Source organism: Arachis hypogaea, chromosome 13, assembly GCF_003086295.3.
Source record: "Arachis hypogaea cultivar Tifrunner chromosome 13, arahy.Tifrunner.gnm2.J5K5, whole genome shotgun sequence".
NCBI lineage: Eukaryota > Viridiplantae > Streptophyta > Magnoliopsida > Fabales > Fabaceae > Arachis > Arachis hypogaea.
In genome coordinates, this window is record NC_092048.1 from 3,148,312 (window position 1) to 3,173,702 (window position 25,391).

Consider the following 25,391-nt stretch of genomic DNA (forward strand, 5'->3'; position numbering starts at 1 on the left):
CGGTTTATGTGAACCGGTTTACTGTAAAACCTGTGTAGTTATATATCTCAGTATGCGTTTCTTTTCATGCGCAGCCCGAGCGATGCATTAGGAGCATGAGGCGGCAGCAGGGGATGCGTCTTGATGATAGATACGTTCCATACTTGCAGATGGCAGGGCTATACCATCTTGCAAGGCTGAACGACCGGTGGTTCCGGCTAGACGAGGCGCTCGTCAGTGCATTCGTGGAGAGATGGCGTCCCGAGACGCACACATTTCATATGCCGTTCGGAGAGTGCATGATCACACTCCAGGACGTGGCATACCAGCTGGGTTTGCCAGTCGATGGCCGTTACGTGAGCGGCTGCCTGTCAGAGTTTCATATATACATCGATGGCGGCCGTCCACCCTGGGTCTGGTTCCAGGAGTTGCTAGGAGTTATACCTCCTCCCAGTCAGGTTCAGAAGTATGCAGTGAACTGCACCTGGTTTCAGGAGACCTTTGGTGAGTGCCCTGAGGATGCAGATGATGAGACTGTTCGCCGATATGTCCGGGCGTACATCATGATGTTGCTGGGCACGCAGCTGTTTGCGGACAAGTCTGGCAACCGGATTCACATTAGATGGCTTCCATATGTAGCGAGGCTGGAGGAGCTGGGTACGTACAGCTGGGGTTCGGCAGCACTGGCCTGGTTGTACCGGTGCATGTGCAGGGTGGCAAACAGACATGTTGTGAAGTTAGCGGGCCCGCTCCAGCTACTGCAGTCTTGGATCTTTTGGCGGTTTCCTCAGTTTAGGCCTACAGGATATGAGGCCTTCAGCTGGCCTTTGGCGTCGAGGTACTATACTGGGCCTATTCTTTTTCAATATGACTTACAGAATTGCGTGTATGTTAATACTCTGTTGCATAATGTAAACACATATATCAGTATATGTAACTCATATGTATGGTGCAGATGGGCAGGTTACAACCCTTCCGGTAGCGAGAAGGGTCCGAGAGTGCGGGCATGGAGGCTTAGGATAGACCGGTTACAGTCCAGGGAGGTTAGTATGCTAATTAATAACTGATGCTCTTTTACTTAAATATTTTACACTTGGCTCGTACAGTTGCCCTGATAATTGTGGGTTTGTTCTGCAGTTTATATGGATGCCGTACAGTAGCCCCGACGTACTTCAGGTGTTGCACCCGGAGGTTTTGGAGCCTCGGCACATGGCGGTGTGGCGCTCTGTGACCGCGCTGATCTACTTTGCTGTCATAGAGTGGCATCAGATAGATCGTGTTCTTCCTCAGTTTGGAGGGGTACAGGCCCCTCCGCGTCCCGCCTTGAACATCGACTTTCTGATGTCCAAGGACGGGAGAGGCGGCGATCGATGGTTCCCCTCTTCCATGCCGAAGTGGCATGCATACTGGGACGCTCGTCAGGACAGTGTATTGAGGTTCGATGTTGTTGCCGACCCTGGACCGTCTCATCAGTTCCTTCAGTGGTGGAGTCAGCATGGGAAGAGGTTCCTGGCACCGGACACTCAGCTGGGGGATCCGAGATCAGTTCCTATACCAATTGAGGCCTCACAGCGGGGTCCGGGGCGTGTGCCTGACATGGATCGGCCGGATGACGTGCCTGACAGGCGCAGGGTTGAGAGGAGGATGGGTGTAGGGACACGGAGGAGCCAGCGTCAGTGGAGGTGGCCGGATCAGACGGCGAGGAGTGGTTCTGACCATGGGACGACGATGACGACCAGCCTGGCCACGTTGGAGGATGCACACACGATGGAGGTACTAGTACACACGATGGCGGTCATGGAGGTGAGTGGTATGGCACAGGGCTCGGTGACGGGGCTGACACTGGTGACGCTGGACCTGGACCTGGAGCGGGCCCGCTTGGAGATTACTTCGTTGGTGTGCCAGCGGATGATCAGGCTGAGCAGGGTGGTACACCTTGGCGCATATCAGGATCACAGTGGGCAGACTTTGTTGGGTCAGACTCGTTTGTTGGAGACTTCGGGAGTCCACGCTTCCTAGATGAGATCACCGCCATCATGCAGGGTGAGGTGACCCCCCGCAGAGCTGGCCAGACCTCAGGGATCCAGGCCCCCTTAGATGTTGATCTGAACGAGCCTCCATCCTCATCCGCTGGACACAGGAGCTCCAACTCACACGTGCGTAGGCACAACATGCAAGTGCGTGCTGACACGGGAAATGAAGCGCCTGAAAGTACCCACAGTCACATGTCCGGGAGGCAAGCGATACTCGGTAAGAACCCAAGGAGAAAGTACCAGTCGGAGTGGTCTCCGCTACGGTGAACTCGGAGTTATCACGGTCATACAACGTCACAGTGAAGCACCTGGCCGTCTTCAAGTTGGCCTCGATACACTTCACCAAATGCTGACTGAACTGCTGTCCGGTGCCCATCTGGGCCTCAGCCTCTCGCCCCTTGCGAACAAAGAGTTCGGCCAGCCTGCCATATGTTGCCTTCACCAGGGATGCTACAGGAAGATTTCTTACACCCTTGAGGATTGAGTTCACACACTCGGAGATATTCGTCGTCATGTGACCGAATCTCCTCCCTTCATCGCGATGCTGCGTCCACAAGGAGTAATCAATACGGTTCGCCCAATCACACATCGCCGGGTCTTCAGACCGCAGTATATCAAACCAGTAATCAAACTCAACCTCAGTCTTCGCGTACGCTGCATTCACGAGTAGCCTCCTAGCGTCTTTGCCCTTGAAGGTAAGGGCGAAATTAGCAGCTACGTGTCGTATGCAGAATGCACGGTACGCAGATGGTGGTAACCAACCTCCGTCCGGGGCCTCAAGCGCAGATTTGATGCCGTTGTGCCTATCCGATATAACCAGCAGACCGGGCTGCGGGGTCACGTGCTGCCGAAGGTGCGAGAGAAAGAAGGTCCACGACTCCGCATTCTCACCCTCTACTAGTGCGAATGCGACAGGTAGAATGTTGGAGTTCCCGTCCTGTGCAATCGCAATGAGCAACGTTCCCCCATACTTACCATATAGATGTGTGCCGTCAATGCTGACTAGCGGCTTGCAATGCCGGAATGCCTCGATGCACGGAGGGAAAGTCCAGAAAAGTCTGTGGAAATAAGCTTGAGAGTCGTCCACCTGTCCTCCAACTATAACCGGGCTCGTCCTGAGGACCGCAACAGTACCAGGCATCGTCAGCTGGACACCCAACACCCACCTAGGTATCTCGCTGTATGACTCATCCCAGTCACCGTAGATGAGGCCAACGGCCTTCTGCTTCGCCATCCAAACCCTCCTGTAAGTCGGCCTAAAACCAAAATGCGCTGCCGTGGCGTTCAGGAGCACCTTGATGCTAACCGATGCGTCAGCCCTAACCATTGGCATAATGAACGCCGAAATCACAGAATGATCCAAACTTCTGTGATCACTTGATATGGATGTGGCTAGGCAAGTGTGAGGGCCATTGTACCGTTTGACCTCCCAAAGGCCCTTGCGCTTCCGGAGACTTAGCCGAATCAACCATGTGCAACCATTCCCGAACTCGGAACACTTACCCACATACCGGCGGTGATCGGACTCCACCACCTTGTACTGTACCCCTCGCCGGATGCTGTAAGTCTTCACACTTAACAGGGCCTCATCTTTATCCTGGAATTGCTGGCCAACTTGGAACTCTGTGAGACCAGCATTCCCTTCCGCATCTCTAGCTCCGAATCCAACAGGGTGCCCTAGCGCACCCTCATGCGTCATGGCGTCCAGGTCCAGCGAAGAAAAATATGGTGGATACTGCTGTGTGCCAGAGCTAGAACCACCGCCAGCCAATGCAGGCCCAGCCGCTACAAGCTCGTCCCCGCTATCTTCCTCAATCGTTTCGGGCTCAACGTCGTCCTCATCAGGATCACCCAATTCTTCGTCTCCGACGCCAACCGGTGGAACGCCGTGTAAAGCGTTTGGCAGAACATCAAAGGATCCTACCTCGTCGCGGACGCCGTCATTCAAATCAACAGCAAATGACGGAGAGGCGACAAGTTGGGCCGCTGGCTCGTAAACTGGGACGGAGGAAGAAGCCACAGCAGCCATCGAACTGGAGCCAGCTGCATTGGCTACATTGGCGGTATTCCGGTTCGAACCGCCTGAGCTGGATACCACATCAACCAGCTTTGCCAGCAACTCTGGTGTGCGGACCTCCGGAAACTGCCTCCGACAAAGAAACATGACTTGGAGGTCCTCATCACTACCAATCGTGAGACAATCATACTTCACCGTATCGTGCAGGATCGTGACTGGAATGCGATAGAAAAACTTCTTAATCCGCTTCGCACCTTCCAGGCCAAGTTTCATCAGCACAGCTCTAACCAGGTCATCATAGCTTGTCGTTCGATTCACCACAATATAGAGAGGATTCTTATCTGTGAACTTCACTCCGGACCGAGTTTTCCTCTTGATGGACCCTCTGTGGTGTACCAAAACAGCAAAACTCTCCTCTTCACTAGCCATCTTAAGTCCTCTAATGAGAGCAAATCACGTTTACAGCGTTTATATAGAGCTCTGACTCCTACTAATTCGAACTAACCTGGTTCGAACCATGATACATGTAATTCGAACCAGGCTGGTTCGAATTATAACAATCAGCCACTCTTTGGTTCGAACCAGGTACATGTAATTCGAACCAGCCTGGTTCGAATTACTTCAGTCGACCTCTCTTCCCATAATTCGAACCAGCCTGGTTCGATTTATTACACTTGACTAATCTCCACATAATTCGAACTCAACCGGTTCGAATTACATGCTCTCCTGGTTCGAACCTGACCGGTTCGAATTATTCACATTTTTTTAGTGGTAGTTCGAACCAATGTGGTTCGAATTACTTGCTAATAGAGTTCGAACCTTGTTGGTTCGATTTATATAAAAATGCCTCTTGGCTTATTGCTGAAACAAATTTCTGTTTGGCGTATTTTGGTTAAACTTTTCTGCATGTGGCTTAATATGGTTTTTTGCCCTAAAATTTAAATTTTTAATATTTATTCAAGTAAATAAATTTATTAATATTTCGATTTTTTATATATGAAAAAATGTAACAGTGTCTTTTTAGGTTTTAGCAATAAATGTATATGTATATATATATATATATATATGACGTAATGCATGACAAAGAAGATATCTGAAATCGAGAATAATGACTCCAACTTGTAGAATCAGATGTGTGATAGATGCTAAAAAGTAAAAACGAAGGTTCAAGAAAGCTGAATGTGATTATGCATATCTGAAGTGCCAGCTAATACCTACTATAAATAGTATTAGTAGTGTTATTATATGATGATGAAGCAATAAAATTAAAATAATAATATTAATACATTTGGAGATTCTGTCTACCAATTAATGGCAAGATTTAGTGGTATGCCCCATTAGAATTCTTATTAGTCAATAAATAGAATAATGATGAAGTTGAAATCAAATTCAGAATGTTTAATTTACACATACACTACTAGCTAGCTAGCTAGTTAATTACCTCAAAGACACTATTAATATTAATAAATCTTGAAGCAAAACATATATATCCGAGATTTTATTCATTAACACATAATAATTTGTACAATATATTGTCTATCATGTCTAATTTTTACATTACATAATACAAATATAAAAAGTGGAGTTCACACTTCTTTTTTTTTTTTCATTTTTAAGCAAGCTAGGCATCAATTCTTTAAGCATCATAAAACTCTCTAATTTGTACAATTACATAACACATATATTACTATTATGTAGTGCTTAAAAATTAAATTAGAGTATATATTTAAATAAGTCTCTAAAAAAATTTGTTCAAACATTTTTATTTTTTAAAAAAATTTATTACATTAAAGTTTTTAAACTTTATAAAAACAAGATATATAAATCATTCTATCATATTTTTAAAATTTATTTATCTAAATGACTAAATAAAAACAATAGATCTAACTAAAATAAGGAGTTATATATTTTATTTTTATAAAATTTAAAGACCACAATGTAATAATTTTTTTTAAAAACAAAAATATCTGACAAAAAAAATTTTAAAAACCTATTCAAATATATACTCATTATTAAATTATGTTACATAAACTGATAAAAGACTACACATATAACACAAACCTTTACATATTATAATATGGACAATAAGTGCATTTTTTTTTTTTTAACCAAAGATAAGAGACTCGAATCCGCAACCTTTTAATTGAGTTTGGAGATACTATGCCATTTGAGCTATAACTCATTGGTAACAATAAGTGCATACTTGGAGTCCCTCAAACTATGTTTATATATATTATAAATAATAAAACATTAATTAAGTTAATTAATTTCCTCCTCCTGCATTGGCTATAGTATGTGGGGGATAATCCTTGCGAGGAATCATATGGTGACCATTATCATTTTCATCAGTGATTGTATGTTGGCCTGAGCCAGGTTTATTATCATATTCCTTTCTTGGGATTTGATGGTGATCATTATCATCACTTAATACTCCATCATTTTGTGGTAATAATTGATGATCTTCATGCAAATTTGTCATCACCAATGCTCTTCTATTATTATATGTAGCCATACAAGAGCTAATTTCCACCATCAACAATAATAGTAGTAGTGTTGCAATCACCGCAGGCCTCATTCTAGTTATTTAGTCACAAAAATATCAAAGCTTATAAGATATAATATAATCTAAAAATAATCTAAGTAGAGAGACTACCAATGAGCATATAAGTCATATAATTATAACTATAAATTAATTTTAATGTATTTTCAGTCTAAAAATTTAATATAAACAAATTAATTATATAGTCACATTAACAATAATAATTAATTTTTAAATATATTACTTAAAAAATAATCTAAACACATGAATTTAATTAATTGGAAAATAATCGTATAAAATACTTTATATTATTAGTAGTTCAAAATTAAATTCTCACTAGAAAAAAACTGACAAATAGCAGTGCTTATAAAGCTGGATAGCAGCAATTTTTAACCGCTACAGAACAGATAGCAGCGGTTTTAGTAGCCTCTTTCAAATTTGTTGCACTAACCGCTGCCAAATTCTAGAAACTGCTGCTAAATATCTACCACTATCTGTCGATTTTTTTGTAGTGCTCTTACAACTAAATCAATAATAATTACATGTTAAAAATTATACTATTAAATATAGACTTCCTCCATCTATTTTTAGGTAGTATATTTGGATACTACATACATTGCAAAAACAAACACTGAAAAGATATCAAACAAGTACTATTTTTAAGGAAAAATTAAGCAAATGACAAAACATATCTCTAAATTATTATGAACAAGATATATATATGCATATAATAAATATGTACTAGTTATTAATTAAAACTTCTATATATCATGTAATAATATAAAACGAACCTGGTGTGATTAGGATATATATGCTATATATGTGCTAGCTTGTATTTGTCTATTTGATTTGAATTATATGAAGAAGAAAGAAGGCACAAGAAGCATTATATATATATATATATATATAGGAGCATGGAAATGGTTACTTGTTATGGTTATGATATGAGATAGTGAATAATGGGAAGAAGTCAACTTCAAATAATAGTATTATGGTGGGGTATTGCCACCAATGAGGCAAGATTAAGTGCGATGAATGCCCATTAAAATAATTAATGATAAAATATATAAAATGATGAGATGATTTTTCGAAATTTCTATGGTGGGCACTAATAATAGGGGATATCCACTTAAAGCAGGGCAAATAATTGAGTTTATTAAATTTAATTTTTTATAAAGCTTACTCATAATTTTTTCTTTAAAAATAAATAATATAAAATGATAAATTAGTAAGATTCAATAATTAACAAGGTTCAGAAAATCGGACCGGTCATCAAACTGCTCTAGTTACTGGTTTATTGGTTTATTGGTCTAACCGGTTCAACCGGTGGTTCAACCGAAAAAACTGTTTTAGAATAAAATAATAAATAAATTATAAATATACATCCTAAAATATAATTATAGTCTACCAGCAATTCTGCCTAGAGCAATTAACAAAAAAAATCAAACATTCCATAAATGGCTCGTTCACTTATTAGGATTATGTATGAATTACGAATCTAATTTTAGTTCCAACTAATCTCAAAATTTACAACATGAACTAAGGCTTACATTTTCGCTCAGTCCCTTAGCATTTCTTCCCAAAGATTTGGGATCATGCAAGTGTTTGATTACAAAGAAATTGTAGTGTACTATGTATGAATATAGGTGTCAGCATGATTCATCCACTGTGTAGACAAGTCTTTGCCAAACTTTTGTGTTCTTTTTTGGGACCATCAGTGAAGCTATAATCAGTGTCATGTTCTTTGAATGTTCAAATAACAAGTTTTCGCACCCATCATGATAAGCCTCTCCACCATGAATAACTCTTAATTGTTCTCAATCAAGGGATCTAGGAGGAGATGACTATAGTTTGAATGATATGCCATTTTGTACCTGCAAATCTGAATTTGAATCATCGTGAACATCAATAGAACTTAATCTGAGCCGAAAGCTACATCGAGATACAAAACCTTTAAAGAGTCATTGTTCCATGAATTATAAGAGTATTGGTTCAATTATGCCCACAGCAATTCTGCCTACAGTATTCAGCCATTCAACAATATTGTAAAACAGAGTAAGTCTCCACTTTCCAGCATTGACAAAACAGAGTAACAAATTAACAATTACAAAGTAACAAATTAAAACAGATTAACAAATTAACAATTACAAAGCAGCAAAAGTGCAAAACACTAAAACAGCAATAAATTGAACAAAAATCGCGTAACGGGTACACTAGGAACATCTTCATGTTTCTGTATCAACTGAGGAAAAAAAGGAACGAAGAAGATGAGCAGAGGACGGAAGAGGCGAAGAATGAAGAAGATGAGCAGAGGACCGAAGAGGCGAAGATCGAAGAAGATGAGCAGAGGAAGTTCAGAGAAGATGAAGACCACGAGTCACTCACCTGGGTTCGATGGAGGGCTACTGGTGTTGAGGACCAGGCGACGATGAAGACGATGAGAGGGCTACTGGTGTTGAGAAGTTGAAGACGATGGAGGGCTACTGGGCTGGGAACCAGGCGACGATGGAGGGCTACTGGTGCTGAAGACCAGGCGACGGCGGTGGCGCTGACGACCTCAGACTGCGGCAACGATGGAGGGCTACTGGGCGACAATGGAGAGGAACTTCAGAGGGCTAGGGTTCACTCATTGTGAGACTGAGATGAATGAATGGGGGTGGCGGTGCCGGGTCGGGTAGGTTTTCATTTTTCTAATTTTTTTTAAAACAATTAAGAAAACGGCGTCGTTTAAAAGAACCGGCCGATTTTTTGCCAGTTCACCGGTTTTTGAGCGGTTCTTTCTCTAATGGTTTTTAAAGGAGGACCAGACCGCTTGCATTGTCGGTTTACGGTTAAACCGATCGAACCGATCGGTCCGGTCCGATTTTCAGAACCTTGATAATTAAGTATTGGTATGTATTTGGGAATTAGACACGTTTCTTATTTCATAGATGTTTTCTTCTCCTTCTTATTTCAAATGTGGTCATCCAACATGATTAAATTGTATACATATAGTTTCTTGAGAATTATTATATTATAGTATATGGAATATAGATAATTATTTAATTTATCTCTGTTTTATAGTTATAAACTAATAAGTCTCAAATAAACATAAAAAAAAAGTTATTCTATTCATTATCTCTAAATCAACTAATGCATAAACTTTAACCAGCATATATAATTGATGACTTAACATTTAATTTATGATTTTAAAACAAGTAAATAAATATTGCCTAAAAATACTCATCATATGATACGATTTTTTTTATGCAGCGGTTTCTTTTAACCGCCACAGAATATTTGCCGCTATCTGCCAGATTTATTGTAATGTTAAAAGATTTTATAAATAAACTAAAAATCCATAATTTGAAAAAATTATTAACAAGTACCCTCATGAAATTGGAAAAGCAGAAAGGTTTGATTAAAAAAAAAATGAAATACTACGTACTATTGGTACTATTGGAATTCATGATTGGAAACATAAATTGAATTAACTTATGAATTAAAAAAATATTACAACTTTAAAGGAATAGGTTATGTATAAACGAAATAAAGAATAAATAGTTACATGCTTTTTTTTTTTATTTATTGGATCATATATAGATAAATTCTTGTCATACATTTATTTTTTGTATTATTAAAGCATAAGTATTTAGGTCAATGATTAACATTTTGACAATATTTTCAGCACCAAATATCCCAAAATTCATCCATGAACATACTCAGCCATTTTCACCCTCGTCATCCACTGAATGTAATTTATAGTATTAAAAAGCAGTATCATTCATATATAGTTTATTTATTAATTAATAATTAAGTTACCACATATATCTATCAAGTAAAAACAGCAGATATGTAACTGAGGGTCATTGTGAGGTCGTGTCGTGGGAATATTGCTGGGAAGTGATGTTGTTAATATCTCCAAGGAATTGAAGGTAAAGTGTTAAAAGTAGGGCCGTTAAAAATGAGGTAGAAACTCAGGTGCAGTCGAATTTATGTGAAGTTGATAATTGAGAGTGGTAAAATGATTTGACTAAATTCTTATTTAATAGCTCTCAACTATCAACTTCATATGAAATCGAATGCACCTGAGTTTTCACCTAAAAATAAATTAAAAACATAAGTTCAATTCATTTATTTATTTAAATAGATAAATTTTATTTATAAAATTAAATCTATTTAAATTTCGAGTTAAATAGACTAAATCTAATTAATCCAATTAAGTCTTTTGAAATAAATTCAATTAGATAATTAATATCTTTCTTTCAATATTACTTATTTTTTTGAAATGACTTTTTATTCTAAATTTAAAACTACAAATTTTAAATTTTAAAATAAAAATTAAAAGTAAAATAATTTTAATTAATATTAATTAATTAAAAATTAAATTTCTATACTCGTACTTTCCCAATTAAATAGGCCATTGGTATGTGAAAGCCGCCTAGAAAATACTGAAATGGTATACATGCATCTTTCTCTTAATATTTAGGTAGAGACTACTACAAAGTCCTTAGATTTTACTATTTTAGTGATTAGGGTTAGAAATTATTAGCAGCCGCTATTTCATAGGGAGGGAACATTATTAGTAACTAATACAAGGCAAATATCAATGTACAGTCTTGAATATTGATGCGAGAATATTCCTTGCAATTTGGGTTTTTTTTTTTTTTTGCCTTTTTCTCCATTTTTATTGTGTTGGGTTGTTTTATTAATAAAGAACATTTTAGCTAGGAACACCAAAGTGAAATTAAAGCAAGTAAATACCACTATAATTTAAGTATTTTTGTGTTTATTTGTTAGTTTTTTTAGTCTGCCATGGACTTTGTCCTCATATGCTCAGATATTGATGATAACCTCACTTGTTAAAGCTAAGCATCCCGCCGAAGAGCCTTAACTCAGGTGGCATTTCACTCTCTCCCCACTACTAAGGTCTAGAGTTCAAACTCTAGAAGTTGCATTTGAAGGAAAAATATGATAAATGTGTGAGGAGTATGTGGATGTGTTGTGTACCTAAAATTAGGGGTTGTCCAATTCACTGATAAAAAAAAAAAAAGCTAAGCATTCCTATTATATATATGTTAAGTTGGTTAACCTTTTCTTGGGTTAATTAACGAGTTTTATTTATTTTCAGGTATTAATAGTGTAGTAAAATTTGAGAGAAAAGGACAAATAGGTTCCTGACATTTTGTCCCGTGGACATTTTCGTCCGTAACCATTGAAAAATACTTTTAAGTCCTTGACCTTCACAAAACTTGGACGGATTAGTCCCTCCGTCCAAATGCCTCCGTTAGGGACTGATCTGTCCAAATGCCTCTGTCAGGGACTTAAAAGTATTTTTTAATAGTCAAGGACAAAAATGTCCGCAGAGCAAAAAGTCAGGGACTTATTTGTCCTTTTCTCTAAATTTTATATAGATATAAATTTTATATTCTTAATTACATTATAGTAAAATTAAATATTTTTAAATATATTACTTAAAATATCATGTAATTAAACGTATGTATTTAATTGAATACAACAACAACAAAGCCTTGTCTCGCTAGGTGGGGTCAGCTACATGAATCAAACGGCGCCACTGAATTATGTCATGTATTATGTCTACGGAGAGACCGTTTACATGTAGATCTCGTTTAACCACGTCATGGATGGTCTTCTTAGGTCTTACTCTGCCTTTCACCCTTTGTCAATTTTCCATCTCATCTACCCTCCTGACTAGGTGTTCTGTCGGTCTTCTTCTCACGTGTCCAAATCACCTGAGACGCAATTCTACCATTTTTTCCACAATGGGTGCTACTCCAACTCTTTCCCTTATATATTCATTCTTTATTTTATCCAATCGCGTATGACCGCTCATCCATCCCAACATCTTCATTTCTGGCACACTTAGCTTATTATGTCCGTGCTCCTCTTTGACCGTCCAACACTCCATACCATAAAAGCATAGCCGGTCTTATAGCAGTGCGATAGAATTTACCTTTAAATTTTAATTTAAAGGCACTTTTTTGTCACATATAAAACCAGATGCACTCCACCATTTTGACCAACCAGCTTGGATCCTATGATTTACATCCTATTCAATCTCTCCATTTTCCTGTATGATGCACTCAAGATACTTAAAATTTTTAACTTTTCATAGGGTGTTTTCTCCAATTATTACCTCTATATTAGGGTTTTTCCTTCTTAGATCGAATTTACATTCTATTATTCCGTCTTGCTACGACTTATGTGCAGACCATACACTTCTAGAGCTTCTCTCTATAAGTCTAACTTCTTATTTAGGTCTTCCCTTTACTCTCCCATAAGGACCATATCATCGACAAAAAGCATGCACCATTGCATATGCTCTTGGATGTGTTCTGTGAGTACTTCTAAGACTAATGTGAAAATGTATGGATTTAAAGGATGATCCTGATGTAATCTTATACCAATAGAAAAATCCTCTATCACACCACTTTGAGTCTTCACACTAGTTGTGACCCAATCATACATGTATTTAATTGTACGAATATATGCGATCCTTATTTTCTTCTTTTCTAAAACCTTCTATAAGACCTCCTTTAGCATCCTATCGTATACTTTAATGTATAAAAATCTTTACACTATTAAGTATTAATTGATAAAAATTAAACACTTAAATTTTTGTAGTGTGAAAACAGATTAAGTGAATTAACAAATTATAATTTAAATAGCATAGTCTTTTCATACTCATACTCATCTAGAAGTGATCGATTCGAGTGAATAAGTGAGGTATTTATAATAATGTAGTTAGGTAGCAAACTAGTTTGGAAATACCTTGATCAATTTTTTGTTTGTTGCGTGAATAAATTAGTTAATAACATATTTGAGCTTTATAAATTAAAAAATGAGCTTTAATTTAATTTTCAATAGTGTGAAACGAAGTGTCAATTTTGTTCTTGCTAGAAATGTGGTCCCTCGTCTCTATAATTCATTGTGATAGGTATTTTAAATGTTTGTAACGTGAGTAATACAAATATCGTTTTTTATTTATTAGTTTATATTTCTAAGTTTCAACTTTCAATATTGTGGAACGGAGTGTCGATTTTCAATTTTGTTCTTGTTAGAAATGTGGCCCCTCATCTCTATAATTCACTGCGATAGGTATTTTAGATGTTTGTAACGTGAGTAATACAAATATTATTTTTTATTTATTAGTTTATATTTTTAAGGAAATTGTTGAGTAAATCTTTTTAACGTGTGGATAAATAAAATTGTTGAGTAAATTTTTTTCTTGTGGCATAAGAAAATCAAATAGAAGGTAGAATATTTTTTTTATTCAATTTTAATTTATCTTTAATGTAAACAAATATAGTTGAGTATCTTTTTTATTATATAAAAAAATTAAATAAAAGATAAAAAAATATTTAATTTTAATTTATTATTTTTAAATTTTAAATTCTTTTTATTCAATTTCAATTGTGATGTTTTTGTTTTTCGTTAGTTCTTTGTCACATTGTAAACGGGATTCATATGTATATAAATTTAATAGTTATCCTAAGTAGACGTAACATGTTAACGAACTGCAACAAGTTTTATTATATTGGTTCGTATAGAATTCTAGAAAATTGGAAATTGTGATTAAAAAAAGTTTCTTCAATTTAGTCAAAGCAAACGCTTATCTCATGTTTGAAAAATGAGGGCCTCCTTATTATTAATTAATTAATCCTACTTTGTTAATTTTCATAACTTGTATGTAGCACTGCACCCTATAAATATGAGATAGCTACATCTTGATCATTGCCACATAACAACACATCAAAGGAGAGGGAAAAAAAAATTGTTGTTAAAATGGAAAAGTTTTCGGCGAAGGTTTTCATTTGCAGTTTATTTGCAGCACTTGTTTTGCTGTCTTCCCCAGCAAGGTCCCAAGAAGTTGGTAAGTACTTAATTATTATATTAATTACCATGCATGCATATATTAATTGATTAATTGTGAGTTCAAGATTTATATTTACATATATATGTTCAATTTTTTATTTTTTATTTTTTGTGATTTTTAATGTCTTCTCCTAATGAGGATGTGTTTGCCGGCCTTTACAGTTTTATTTTGTGTACTTTTTTTAATATTTTCTGTTTTTAAATTTTTATAAAAAAAATAAAAATGAAAAAATTATTATTTTTATTATTTTATTTTTTTATAAAATCTTAAAAAAATATATAAACCAAATGTACGCTTATTTTTCATGACTTGGTAATTTTGGTGGAAATTCAGATGCAATCGACTTCACGTGAAGTTGATAATTAAAAGCTGTTAGATAAAAATTTAGTTAAATCAATCAAATTATCTAACAACTCTCAACTATTAACTTCACGTGAAGTCGAGTGCATCTGAGTTTTCACCATTAGAATATGATATATATTTGATGTGTTTGAATAGTGCTAATTTATTTTTATCTATTTAACTAATCAATTACAGAGGATGAGAACGAGTTTAATTACGATGAAAATAGTGATAGAGGACCATCTCATTGGGGAGACATAAAACCAGAATGGAGGACGTGCAAAACTGGAAAAATGCAATCACCAATTGATTTAAATTATAGAGAAGTTCAAGTAGCTAAACTAGGACCCCTTAACTTGAACTACAATCCCTCCAATTATGATACCCTTAAGAATAAGGGTCATGAGATACAGGTAAATATCATTTCTATGTATTTTTTTAATTAGTAAAAAAAACTTGATCATATAGTAGTGTCACCATATAATAATAATCATTAAGCAAATAAAATTGGACTCCCTTATTAATTTTTTTCTTTTTCAACTTATTTGTTTGAGTAGTTGGACATTCATGAACCAACAAGCTCTCTACAAATTAATGGAACCTCTTATACACTTGTCAATTTACATTGGCACATTCCATCTGAACACACCATTAATAGACAAAGGTACGTATATACATACATATATACTAGACATACATACATGCTGTTAATATTGTAAGTGTGAAAAGTGTTGAAGTTAGTTCTACATCAAAGAAAACAAGGAAGAGTGAGGAGTTTATAAGATGTGAGACTCAGTAACTTAATATTTTAAGATTTTGAATTGGATGTAATGTATTTTTATCTTATTTTACGGTTGACCCAACACATGCATGCATATACCTATTTCTGACTTTTTAAATAAATATATTATTTTACAGTTGAATCTCAATTGAACCTTTTACCACCTTAATTATTTCCAATAATTACTTATGAGTAAAATTAAATATATATTGTTGCAGATTCGATCTAGAGCTACACCTGGTGCATCAAACTCCAATAACTAATCGAATAGCAGTAATTGGAATACTTTACAAGATTGGAACAGGATCAGACCCAGTATTGTTATCGGTACAATAATTTTTTCACTCAATAAAGTTATTTATCTCTCGTAATTCTAAATTATAAACTGTAAATTGTAATTGATAATTTTGTAGCTAAAGGAACCTTTGGAGGCACTGAATGGATCAAGTGCTGGAAAGAATGTATCAGTGGGTGTATTTGATCCAAGGGTGGTTGGCATTGGCAATGACACAAAATTGTATTACAGATACATGGGTTCTTTGACTACTCCTCCTTGTACAGAGGGTGTTACTTGGACCGTCCTTAAACAGGTCATTCAAATTTTTAAACTAGATGCAGATTTAGATTCAGTCAACTTTACGTAAAATTGATAGTTAAAAGTGGCTAAATAATTTGACTAAATTTTTATATAACAATTCTTAGTATTAACTTCACGTGAAGTTGATTACTGTACCTAAGTTTTCACCTTCCAACTAACTTATTATTACTATAAATTGTTTTATATAGGATATAATTTTAAGTATTGTTTTGAGAATTGGATCGAAAATTAAAAAAAAAAAATGTCTGATTAACCAAAAACTAATTATTGAATCAGTACTATTTATTATTAAGATAAAATTTGATTATAAATAATTGATTAATTGGTCAAATCAATTTCATTTTATAGTGGTTAATTAATTTAAAATAAAATATATTTTTTAAAAAATTATATATTTCTTATATAAATATATTATATTATTATCTCGATTCAACTTCGATTGAATTTTTAAACTTTTTAAACTTTTAGTTTTACTAGTTCGATCACTGATTTAATTTTTAGAATTTTAGTTTTAATAAGTAAGAATATTTTAAAATATATTAATTTTAATGAGATCTTATATATAGAATGTCAATAGTTACTCATTTAAAAAATCTTTATATAAATATTATGTATTATATTTAGTAATTTAGTTAAATATGTGAAATTCTTGTTTTTTTTACTTGAAGATATTTTTATATGGTTAGTTTGTATATATAATTAATAGAAATTTTACTAATGGAGGTGTAATTGTTCAGATTAGAAGCGTTAAAGAAGAACAAATTGTTTCGCTTCAGAATGCCGTTAATGATGTAAGTTTTCGACTCTTGAGTAATTTCATAATCAATATTAAAAATGTTATATAAACATCAAAATTTAACTATTAAATCAACCATCAATATATAGTTTATACGAATAATTGACGACTTTATATATAGCACACATAAATCAATATATGCTTGTAAATTGAATTAGAAAATTGTTGAAAAAAATAGAATAATAATGGTTAAAATTTGGACATATGTTACAGGGTCCAGGTGGGAATGCGAGACCAATACAACCAACAAACGATCGCATAGTGCAGTTCAATAAATATCCGCCTTACTTTTCCTCAAATTAAACTCTGATAGAGCCGCAGCCGAGGCCTGGATCATATGGCAATCTTGTTTGTTTTTTATAGAACTGTACCGAATTCAAATTCTCTTGAAGAAATATTGAATCATTTGTGTGTATCTCTCATATAGTGTGTGTAAGTGAATTGTGTGAATGTATAATGTATGAGTGTAATGTCTAGAATTAGGGACTATCCAATCCACTTGACCAAAAAAAAAATTCTGATAGAGCCCATAGAAACATTCGCAATTCATCACATATGCATAAGATTATATGAAAGAATATTAGAAAATATATATTTTCACTAACTATATATAAAATATGTACACGATTACACTCTAATAAAGAATTGTGAAACTCTTTTTCAGATAAAAAGTTATTATTATTATTATTATTATTATTATTATTATTATTATTATTATTATTATTATTATTATTATTATTATGATGTTGAATGTTCTATATATTGTGAAACTCTTTGTGAATTCTACTTGGCAACTGATCATGTGGCTAGGATATATGAACCATTATATTATTGTATATGGAATATATATAATTATTTAATTTATCTCTGTTTTATAGTTATAAACTAATAAGTCTCAAATAAACATAAAAAAAAAGTTATTCTATTCATTATCTCTAAATCAACTAATGCATAAAATTTAACCAGCATATATAATTGATGACTTAACATTTAATTTATGATTTTAAAACAAGTAAATAAATATTGCCTAAAAATATTCATCATGTGATTCAATCTTCTTTTTTTTTACAGCAATTTCTTTTAACTTTGTTGAAATTTTCTTGGTCCAAAGATTATCTATGTTAAATCATTAAAAAAAAAATATTAAATGTGAAAGCGTACAATTCATAAACATGAATCATGATCGGAAGAGTTTGGATTTTGTGCTTCTTTCGATCTTCCTCAACCAAAGGTTTCTGTATTCCTAGGTTGCTGAATTGTGACTCGTCTGAGGGGAAAAGAGTAACAAAGGCGACTTTGGTATATTGGGGTCCGAAACTCTGAAGGCACTATTTATATTTGAGCATAGCACCCATTAAATCCTAAAACCCAAATAAAATAGTATCTAAAGTCCAAAAGATAATATATCTAAAATCCAAAAGATAATTATGTAAAAAACAAAAGATAATATCTGGTTTTATTCTCATTTAATTTCAAATCAAAAGTAATAATGACTTATTCAATTTAGTATTTATAACAATAAATGAGATCATCATTATATAAGTCATTTAATTTGAAATAACATAATTTGTGATTATAATTAATATATGAATTGCTCACAACTAAATTAGAAAATTAAATAATTTCCTAACAATCTCCCGCTTAGGCTATACATATATTCTTTCTTGACATAATCACATCGTATAAACTTTATGCGCGCATCTGAATGCTATTTCTCTCATTACTTTAACAATCTGGTCCGTCTCATATATTAGATATGGAATCACTGCAGCTTTTATCACATTAAATGTCGTGACTAAACCACGACAATCACCATCCTAATATACTTAACGACATAGATCAGTAATATGGAAATTGCATGCCAAGTGATCTCATGCATCTCTATTTTCAGCTGATCTAACTTTAAAACTTTATTGAGATCAAACAAAATAATACAAATATTGCAAAATGAACATTTCAGATAACATGAAATAAACCATCAACTTAATTCTGCAGAAAAATAATTCAATATCTGTCATTGGACATATAGCATAAAATAAACTCCCACTAAACCAAGACATCACAAATATTGACACTCATCCAAGCAGTGTGCTCATGAAAGACTTTAGAGATCAATCCCTTGGTAATGAGTTTGCTAGCATATACTTTGTTCCTATATGTCTTATGGAAATCTGTTTTTCTTAAACTTTCTCATTGATAACTAAGAACTTGATGTCTGTATGCTTCGATTTTGTCAAGCTCTTATTGTTGTTGGAGTATAGTACTGCTGATCACTTATTGTCACAAAATATCTTTAATGGCCTTTCAATGTCATCTACTATACGAAGCTCAGTGATAAAGTTTCGCAACCATATGCCATAAAATTGGAATCAAGAACTCAGTGATCTCCAAATTTTTTTCATGAATTAAATATAGATACCCGTAACGAGATTAATCATCTATGAATGTAATAAAGTACCGTTATCCATTCCAAGAGACAGTAGAAAATGTGCCACATATATCGGTATGTATCAGTTCTAAGACATCTTTAGCTCTCTCGGCACCTAATTTTCTTTCGTTTGTCCTTTTTCCTTTTATGCACTCAATGTAGATTTTAAAGTCCGCCAAATTTAGGGATCCAAGAATTTCATCCGACACAAGCCTCTGAATTCTCTGTTTAGAGATGTGGCCCAGGCGTTTGTGCCATAATGATGCCGAATTCTCATTTAGTTTTTATTTTGTACCCGTTTGCAGTATTTCATTATTATAGGAATTTAAGTCAAGCTTATATAGATTATCCACCAAATGACCAGAGCAAATATTATTCGAATTATAAAAGAGACTGACTTTATTGTCTCCAAACGAACAAAAATAACTTGATTTGTCCAAACAAAAAATAGAAACCAAATTTCGTCTAAATGACGGTACATAAAATGTCTCTAATAAATTCAAGTAAAATTCACTCGTGGACCATAATCTAAAGGTTTCTATAACTTCGACTGCAGCTATATTGCCGTCTGCCACATAGATGTATCTTTCAGCATCACTTGGCGATCGGCTCTACAGGCAACCCTGCATAGTAACACTTACATGAGTAGTAGCAGCAGAATCTACCCACCAAGTATCAATATCTACATAACTTAAACTAGCCTCAGAACAAATGAAAGTAAGAATTTTACCATTCTTTACACGCCAAGTGGCATATTTGGTACAATCCTTCTTCATGTGTCCCACCTTACAGAAGAAACAGGTTGAAACTTGATCCTGTTTCTTAGCCTTTTTCTGCTGAGAAGGCACATCCACAGTAGTATCACGCTTTCTTTTATATTGAGAAGATGAAGCCATGTGTGAGCATTTTCATTCTTATTATACTGTAGCCTCTCTTCTTCTTGCACACAGTGAGATATAAGCTCATTTAAGGACCAAGTGTCCTTCAGAGTGTTATAACTCACTTTGAATTGCCTAAAGTGTGTAGGAAGGGAGATCAAAATAAAATACACGAGTAAGTCTTCAGATAACTCTTACTTTAGTGCTTTCAATTTTGAAGCAAGATGAGACATTTCCATAATGTACTCCCTTATGTTCTTTTTATCTTTATACCTCATGGAGACAAGTTTGCTCAAAAGGCTACTTGCCTCCGCCTTTTCATTCTTAGTAAAGAATTTTTTATTATCTTTCAGGAACTGTTCAGCATCTTTATTCTGAGGAATTAAGTGCTTCATAATCATAATGCTCATTCGATTGGATATCTCTCACTTCTCTATTTTAACCTCATTGAGATTTTCTGGAATGGAAGTGGGTTTCTCCTCTCGAAGAACTATATCCAGTTCTATATAACTGTGGATAATTTTCATGGTATCCTTCCAAACCTTAAAGTTTGAACCATTCAGCATAGGAATACTGCTAATTTGTGTAGAAACATTGGTAGCTGAAGGCATAGTTTCTTTATTAGAAAAAAAATATGCAGTAAACATTAGTTAAATAATGAAAAAAAAATTCATATTGAGATATCTAGAACCACATTAATTTTCAATCTTTGGATAGAAAAATTAACTGTAAGTGATACTCTCATTGCAGGAATCAAATATTGTCAAAATTCCTGTCACACATTAAGCCTTTCTTTGGACCGACTGAATGCTCACATGGAAACTTAAACTTCGCAACCTATTTATTATCGCATATATTTTCTATTAATTTGCTAAATAATAATCTTCCTTTGGGCCGATTATTAATCGCATAATTAATAGAAAATAAACCAAAAGTGTGCAATGCTTATTATTTGGCCAAACAATAAACTTCTTTGGGCCGATTATTGTCCGCATAAATAATAAATATTACTTTATTCTTAATTAACTACCCAAACATGTATTTACCATCAATATGTGTATGTAATTCGGCCAAATATAAATCTTTCTTTGGGCTTACCAATATTCTCATGAATTACATATCAACATATTCCTAATGTTTTTAAATAAATCAATTTTCATAAAAGAGGCTACTTTGACAGCATAATCAATCAATTTATTCCAAAGTCAAATCTTTATAAATAGGTGGGTATAATAATCCAAATTGTTAATAGTTTCCTCATGTAACAATTAAAAAAAAAATTAATCGCAAAAGGAATTAAATCTTAATGGCGTCTTTTTCGGACCTTAAAGAAAAAAAAATGTGATTATAACTGTGCAACAAATTCATGTGCCAAAATAATTTTGATCCGTTAAGATTAGAATCAATCATTATAATTCAATCCACAAAATATAAAAAAAATGAATTTGCCAAAAGAATGAATCCATATGGAATAGTGAAAAAAAAAAAGATAAACGAAAAACTTTTTTTTCCTTAAAAAAAAAATTGAATTCATATTCACAAGTTAAATTATGGTGCATACAAAAAATTTTTATAGTAAGTATGTTTTTGATGTACTATTTATGTATTTTTTATACACTCTTTATGTACTCTTTCAGTTTTATTAATATGTGCTACACAATCCAAAAGTAGCACATATTTGAATCTAATTTCATAAACTTAAATTAAAATTTTTTTTATAATTTCTTAATGATTTAATCATAGATGGCTCTGATACCACTTGTTGGAATTTTCTCAAAATTCATTAACCCAAAAATTATCCATGTTAAATCATTAAAAAAAAATACTTGAATGTGGAAGCGTACCTAAATTCATAAATATGAACCATGATCGGAAGAGTTTGAATTTTGTGGTTCTTTAGATCTTCCTCAACCAAAGCCTTCTGTATTTTAGGAGGTTGAATTGTGACTCTTCTGATAGGGAAAGAGCAACAAAGGCGACTTTGGTATATTGGAGACCGAACTATTTATGTTTGAGTATGTCACCCATTAAACCCTAAAGCCCAAATAAAATAGTATCTAAAGTCAAAAAAATAATATATCTAAAATCTAAAAGATAATATCTGATTTTATTCTCATTTAATTCCAAATCAAAAGTAATAATAACTTATTCAATTTAGCATTTAAAACAATAAATGAGATCATCATTATATAAGTCATTTAATTTGAAATAGCATAATTTATGATTATAATTAATATATGTATTACCTACAAATAAATTAAAAAATTAAATAATTTCCTAACATAACCGTCACAAAATATATGTCACTATCTGTTGGATTTATTATAGTGTTAAAAGATTTCATAAACAAACTAAAGGGCAAATCACATAGATAAGCCAATGGGAGCAGAATATTACAGAAATCAGCCAAACTGGAAACTGGTTCATGAATCAACCAAATCACATTTCTATGTAGTTCAAACCAGGTCAATTCGAACTCAAAATACATGTAATTCGAATCACCTTGATTTGAATTACACACACTCACTAATTCGAATCAACCTAATTTAAATTACACTTTGCTTAATTCGAATCAGTGTGATTCGAATTACCCTTATGCACGAAATCATAAGTAGTTCGAATCAGGTTGATTCGAATTACTCAATGTTTTCCTCTAGTAGTAATTCGAATGGGGTTGTTTCGAATTACACTGGATTCGGCTATAAAAGAAGTTCGAACTTCGAACCCACCTCATTCGAATCACTTTTCCATTCTCATACCCCACCAAATTTCAGAGAAAACGACCCAGATTCGCTCCGACTTGGGTGTGGTTCCAGGAGTTGCTTGGTGTGTTACCTCCTGCGAACCAAATTCAGAAGTTTGCAGTGAACTGCACCTGGTTCCAAGAGACTTTTAGAGAGTGTCCCGAGGGAGCCAACGGCGAGATAGTTAGGCGCTATGCTCGTGCCTATATCATGATGTTGTTGGGCACTCAGCTGTTTGTCGACAAGTCCGGCAATCGTATTCACATCAGATGGCTACTGTACATGGCTAGGCTAGAGGAGATGGGTGGCTACAGCTGGAGTTCCACAGCACTAGCGTGGTTGTACCGATGCATGTGCCAAGTGGCCAACAAACATGTGGTGAAGTTAGCTGGCCCGTTACAGTTACTTCAGTCTTGGATCTTTTGGCGCTTTCCTGGGTTTAGACCTGCTGGGTATGATACGTTCAGCTGGCCCTTGGCCTCGAGGTACTTTTGTTGGAGTATTCTATTTCGAGTTAAATTATTTAATTCCCTGTCCACTTATAATGTTATACTATTTTGTCATACTTTTCTTTTGTTATAACACCGATGTGAGTTACAGGTGGTCAAGTCACAATCCTTCCGGTAGCGAAAAGGGACCTCGAGTGCAGATGTGGAGACTGAGGATAGACCTATTACAGGCCAGGGATGTAAGTATACTAACTGCTTATGTTTAGCTAAGTGATGTGGCATATTTCGAATCACAATATGGAGGTAGACGACGAGGGCGTGGAGGCCGACGCAGAGCGTATGTTGTGGTGGACAATCACGGTGATCAGCACGGGCCCGGTGGGAGAGACGCTGGAGGCCATGCTGGTGTACGGGGTGTTAGTCCCATCATGGCGGTCATGGTGGAGAGTGGTACGGGTCGGGTATGGGAGATGGTTCGGCCCATGGTGACGTTGGACTTGGATCAGGGCCGCTCGACGATTACTTCGTTGGTGTTCCCGATGACGACCACACACTTCAGGAGAGTCAGCCATGGGTTAGTCTGGGGATGTTATTTTCGGACTTGCTGGCCAGTGATGGTCTTGATGCGGATTTCGGCGGATCACACTTCCTAGATGAGATCAGTGCCATTATGCAGGAGGATGATGCGGCACGACGATGGGGTCAGATGACGGGGACACAGGCACCGTTAGATGTCGATCTGAACGAGCTTCCTTCAGTGCCTCCTCCTGACTATTTTGCATTGGGTGGTACCCCTCCTTCCGCCTATGCTGCTGGGTCACATTCAGTTGTCGGACCATCTAGGGCACCCGTCGGCGGAGAGTCGGTTCCTTCAGGGTCTTCCTCATGAACCTTGCCAGTCCAGCCTAGGCCACCTGCACATGCAGACCAGGATGATGATGAGGATGACATCGAGGATGAAGAGCCATTCGTCCAGAGAGGCCAGAGGACACAGGTTCCCCATCGTTGCTTCACCAGTTCGCACCTATTTAGATGATTTGGTCTTGGTGTATGACTTATTTGTATGATCAGTATTGTATTTTAGCTTCCTTTGTTTATGTAAGTTACGTATGTGTACGATCCGAGTTGTATTCTGTTATCTATGTTAGGTACCTTATTGCTTTCTCGTGTATCCGTTACTTTCAAAATTGGTGTACATTGTTTATTGAAGTTATTTATATATGTTGGTTATCATGTGTCAATTGGACTTTGAAGATTACATTATCGCTTTACGTATTTGTCGGATATGTTAAATTATCAGTTCAGAAACGGAACACATTGATTAATTAATAACCAACGCAAAGTACATCACATTGAGTTTAACAAATTTTTTCGCTTAACAACTTCAAGTTACAAACCCTAAAAGAGTGGACTCTAAATACAAAAGTGAAATCAACATAACAATAAAGCTAACAACACACCTACTCATGTACCCCCCGTGTGACTTGGTCCTCCGACCTGTGGGCAACTCCGACGTGTGTGTCCTGGTTGCCGACAGAGGCCACATCTCTTCTGTAAGGCCCACATCGGTTGGGGAGGGGAACGAAGCATGCCATATAAGGGTGTGGATACCTCTCCCTAGCATGACGCGTTTTGACGAGTGAGTGTGGGGGGCTTCGGCTAGCATCCCTATCGTCAAAGGCAAAACCGTGAGGCCTTGTGTGCCAAAGCGGACAATATCGTGCTAGCGGGTGGTCTGGGCTGTTACAGATGGTATCAGAGCCAGAACCCGGATCGATGTGCCAGCGAGGGCACTGGACTCCCTTAGGGGGGTGGATTGTAAGGCCCACATCGGTTGGGGAGGGGAACGAAGCATGCCTTATAAGGGTGTGGATACCTCTCCCTAGCATGACGCGTTTTGACGAGTGAGTGTGGGGGGCTTCGGCTAGCAT

The 25,391-nt window shown here is 35.5% G+C and overlaps 1 protein-coding gene and 1 long non-coding RNA gene across 2 annotated transcripts; one reads left to right on the plus strand and one right to left on the minus strand.

Annotated features, from left to right (window-relative positions):
• Positions 1-6,009: 6,009 nt before the first annotated feature.
• LOC140178096 (uncharacterized) lies at positions 6,010-7,487 on the minus strand. The gene is made up of 2 exons (XR_011870331.1): positions 7,360-7,487; positions 6,010-6,605 (listed from the first exon to the last, which is right to left on the minus strand). It is a non-coding gene; the product is annotated as an uncharacterized lncRNA (long non-coding RNA).
• Positions 7,488-14,289: 6,802 nt separating this feature from the next.
• On the plus strand, positions 14,290-17,632 carry LOC112736476 (alpha carbonic anhydrase 7). The gene is made up of 7 exons (XM_025785953.3): positions 14,290-14,441; positions 14,982-15,199; positions 15,344-15,450; positions 15,786-15,894; positions 15,981-16,157; positions 16,903-16,956; positions 17,175-17,632. The coding sequence occupies exons 1-7, from the start codon at positions 14,354-14,356 to the stop codon at positions 17,262-17,264; spliced, it is 843 nt and encodes a 280-aa protein (XP_025641738.1). The 5' UTR covers positions 14,290-14,353; the 3' UTR covers positions 17,265-17,632.
• The last annotated feature ends 7,759 nt before the right edge of the window (positions 17,633-25,391 follow it).

Coding starts and splice junctions, on each gene's coding strand:
- LOC112736476 (XM_025785953.3), top strand. CDS start 14,354: ATGGAAAAGTTTTCGGCGAAGGTTTTCATTTGCAGTTTATTTGCAGCA. Junction 14,442..14,981: donor AGCAAGGTCCCAAGAAGTTG/GTAAGTACTTAA, acceptor AATCAATTACAG/AGGATGAGAACGAGTTTAAT. Junction 15,200..15,343: donor ATAAGGGTCATGAGATACAG/GTAAATATCATT, acceptor TTGTTTGAGTAG/TTGGACATTCATGAACCAAC.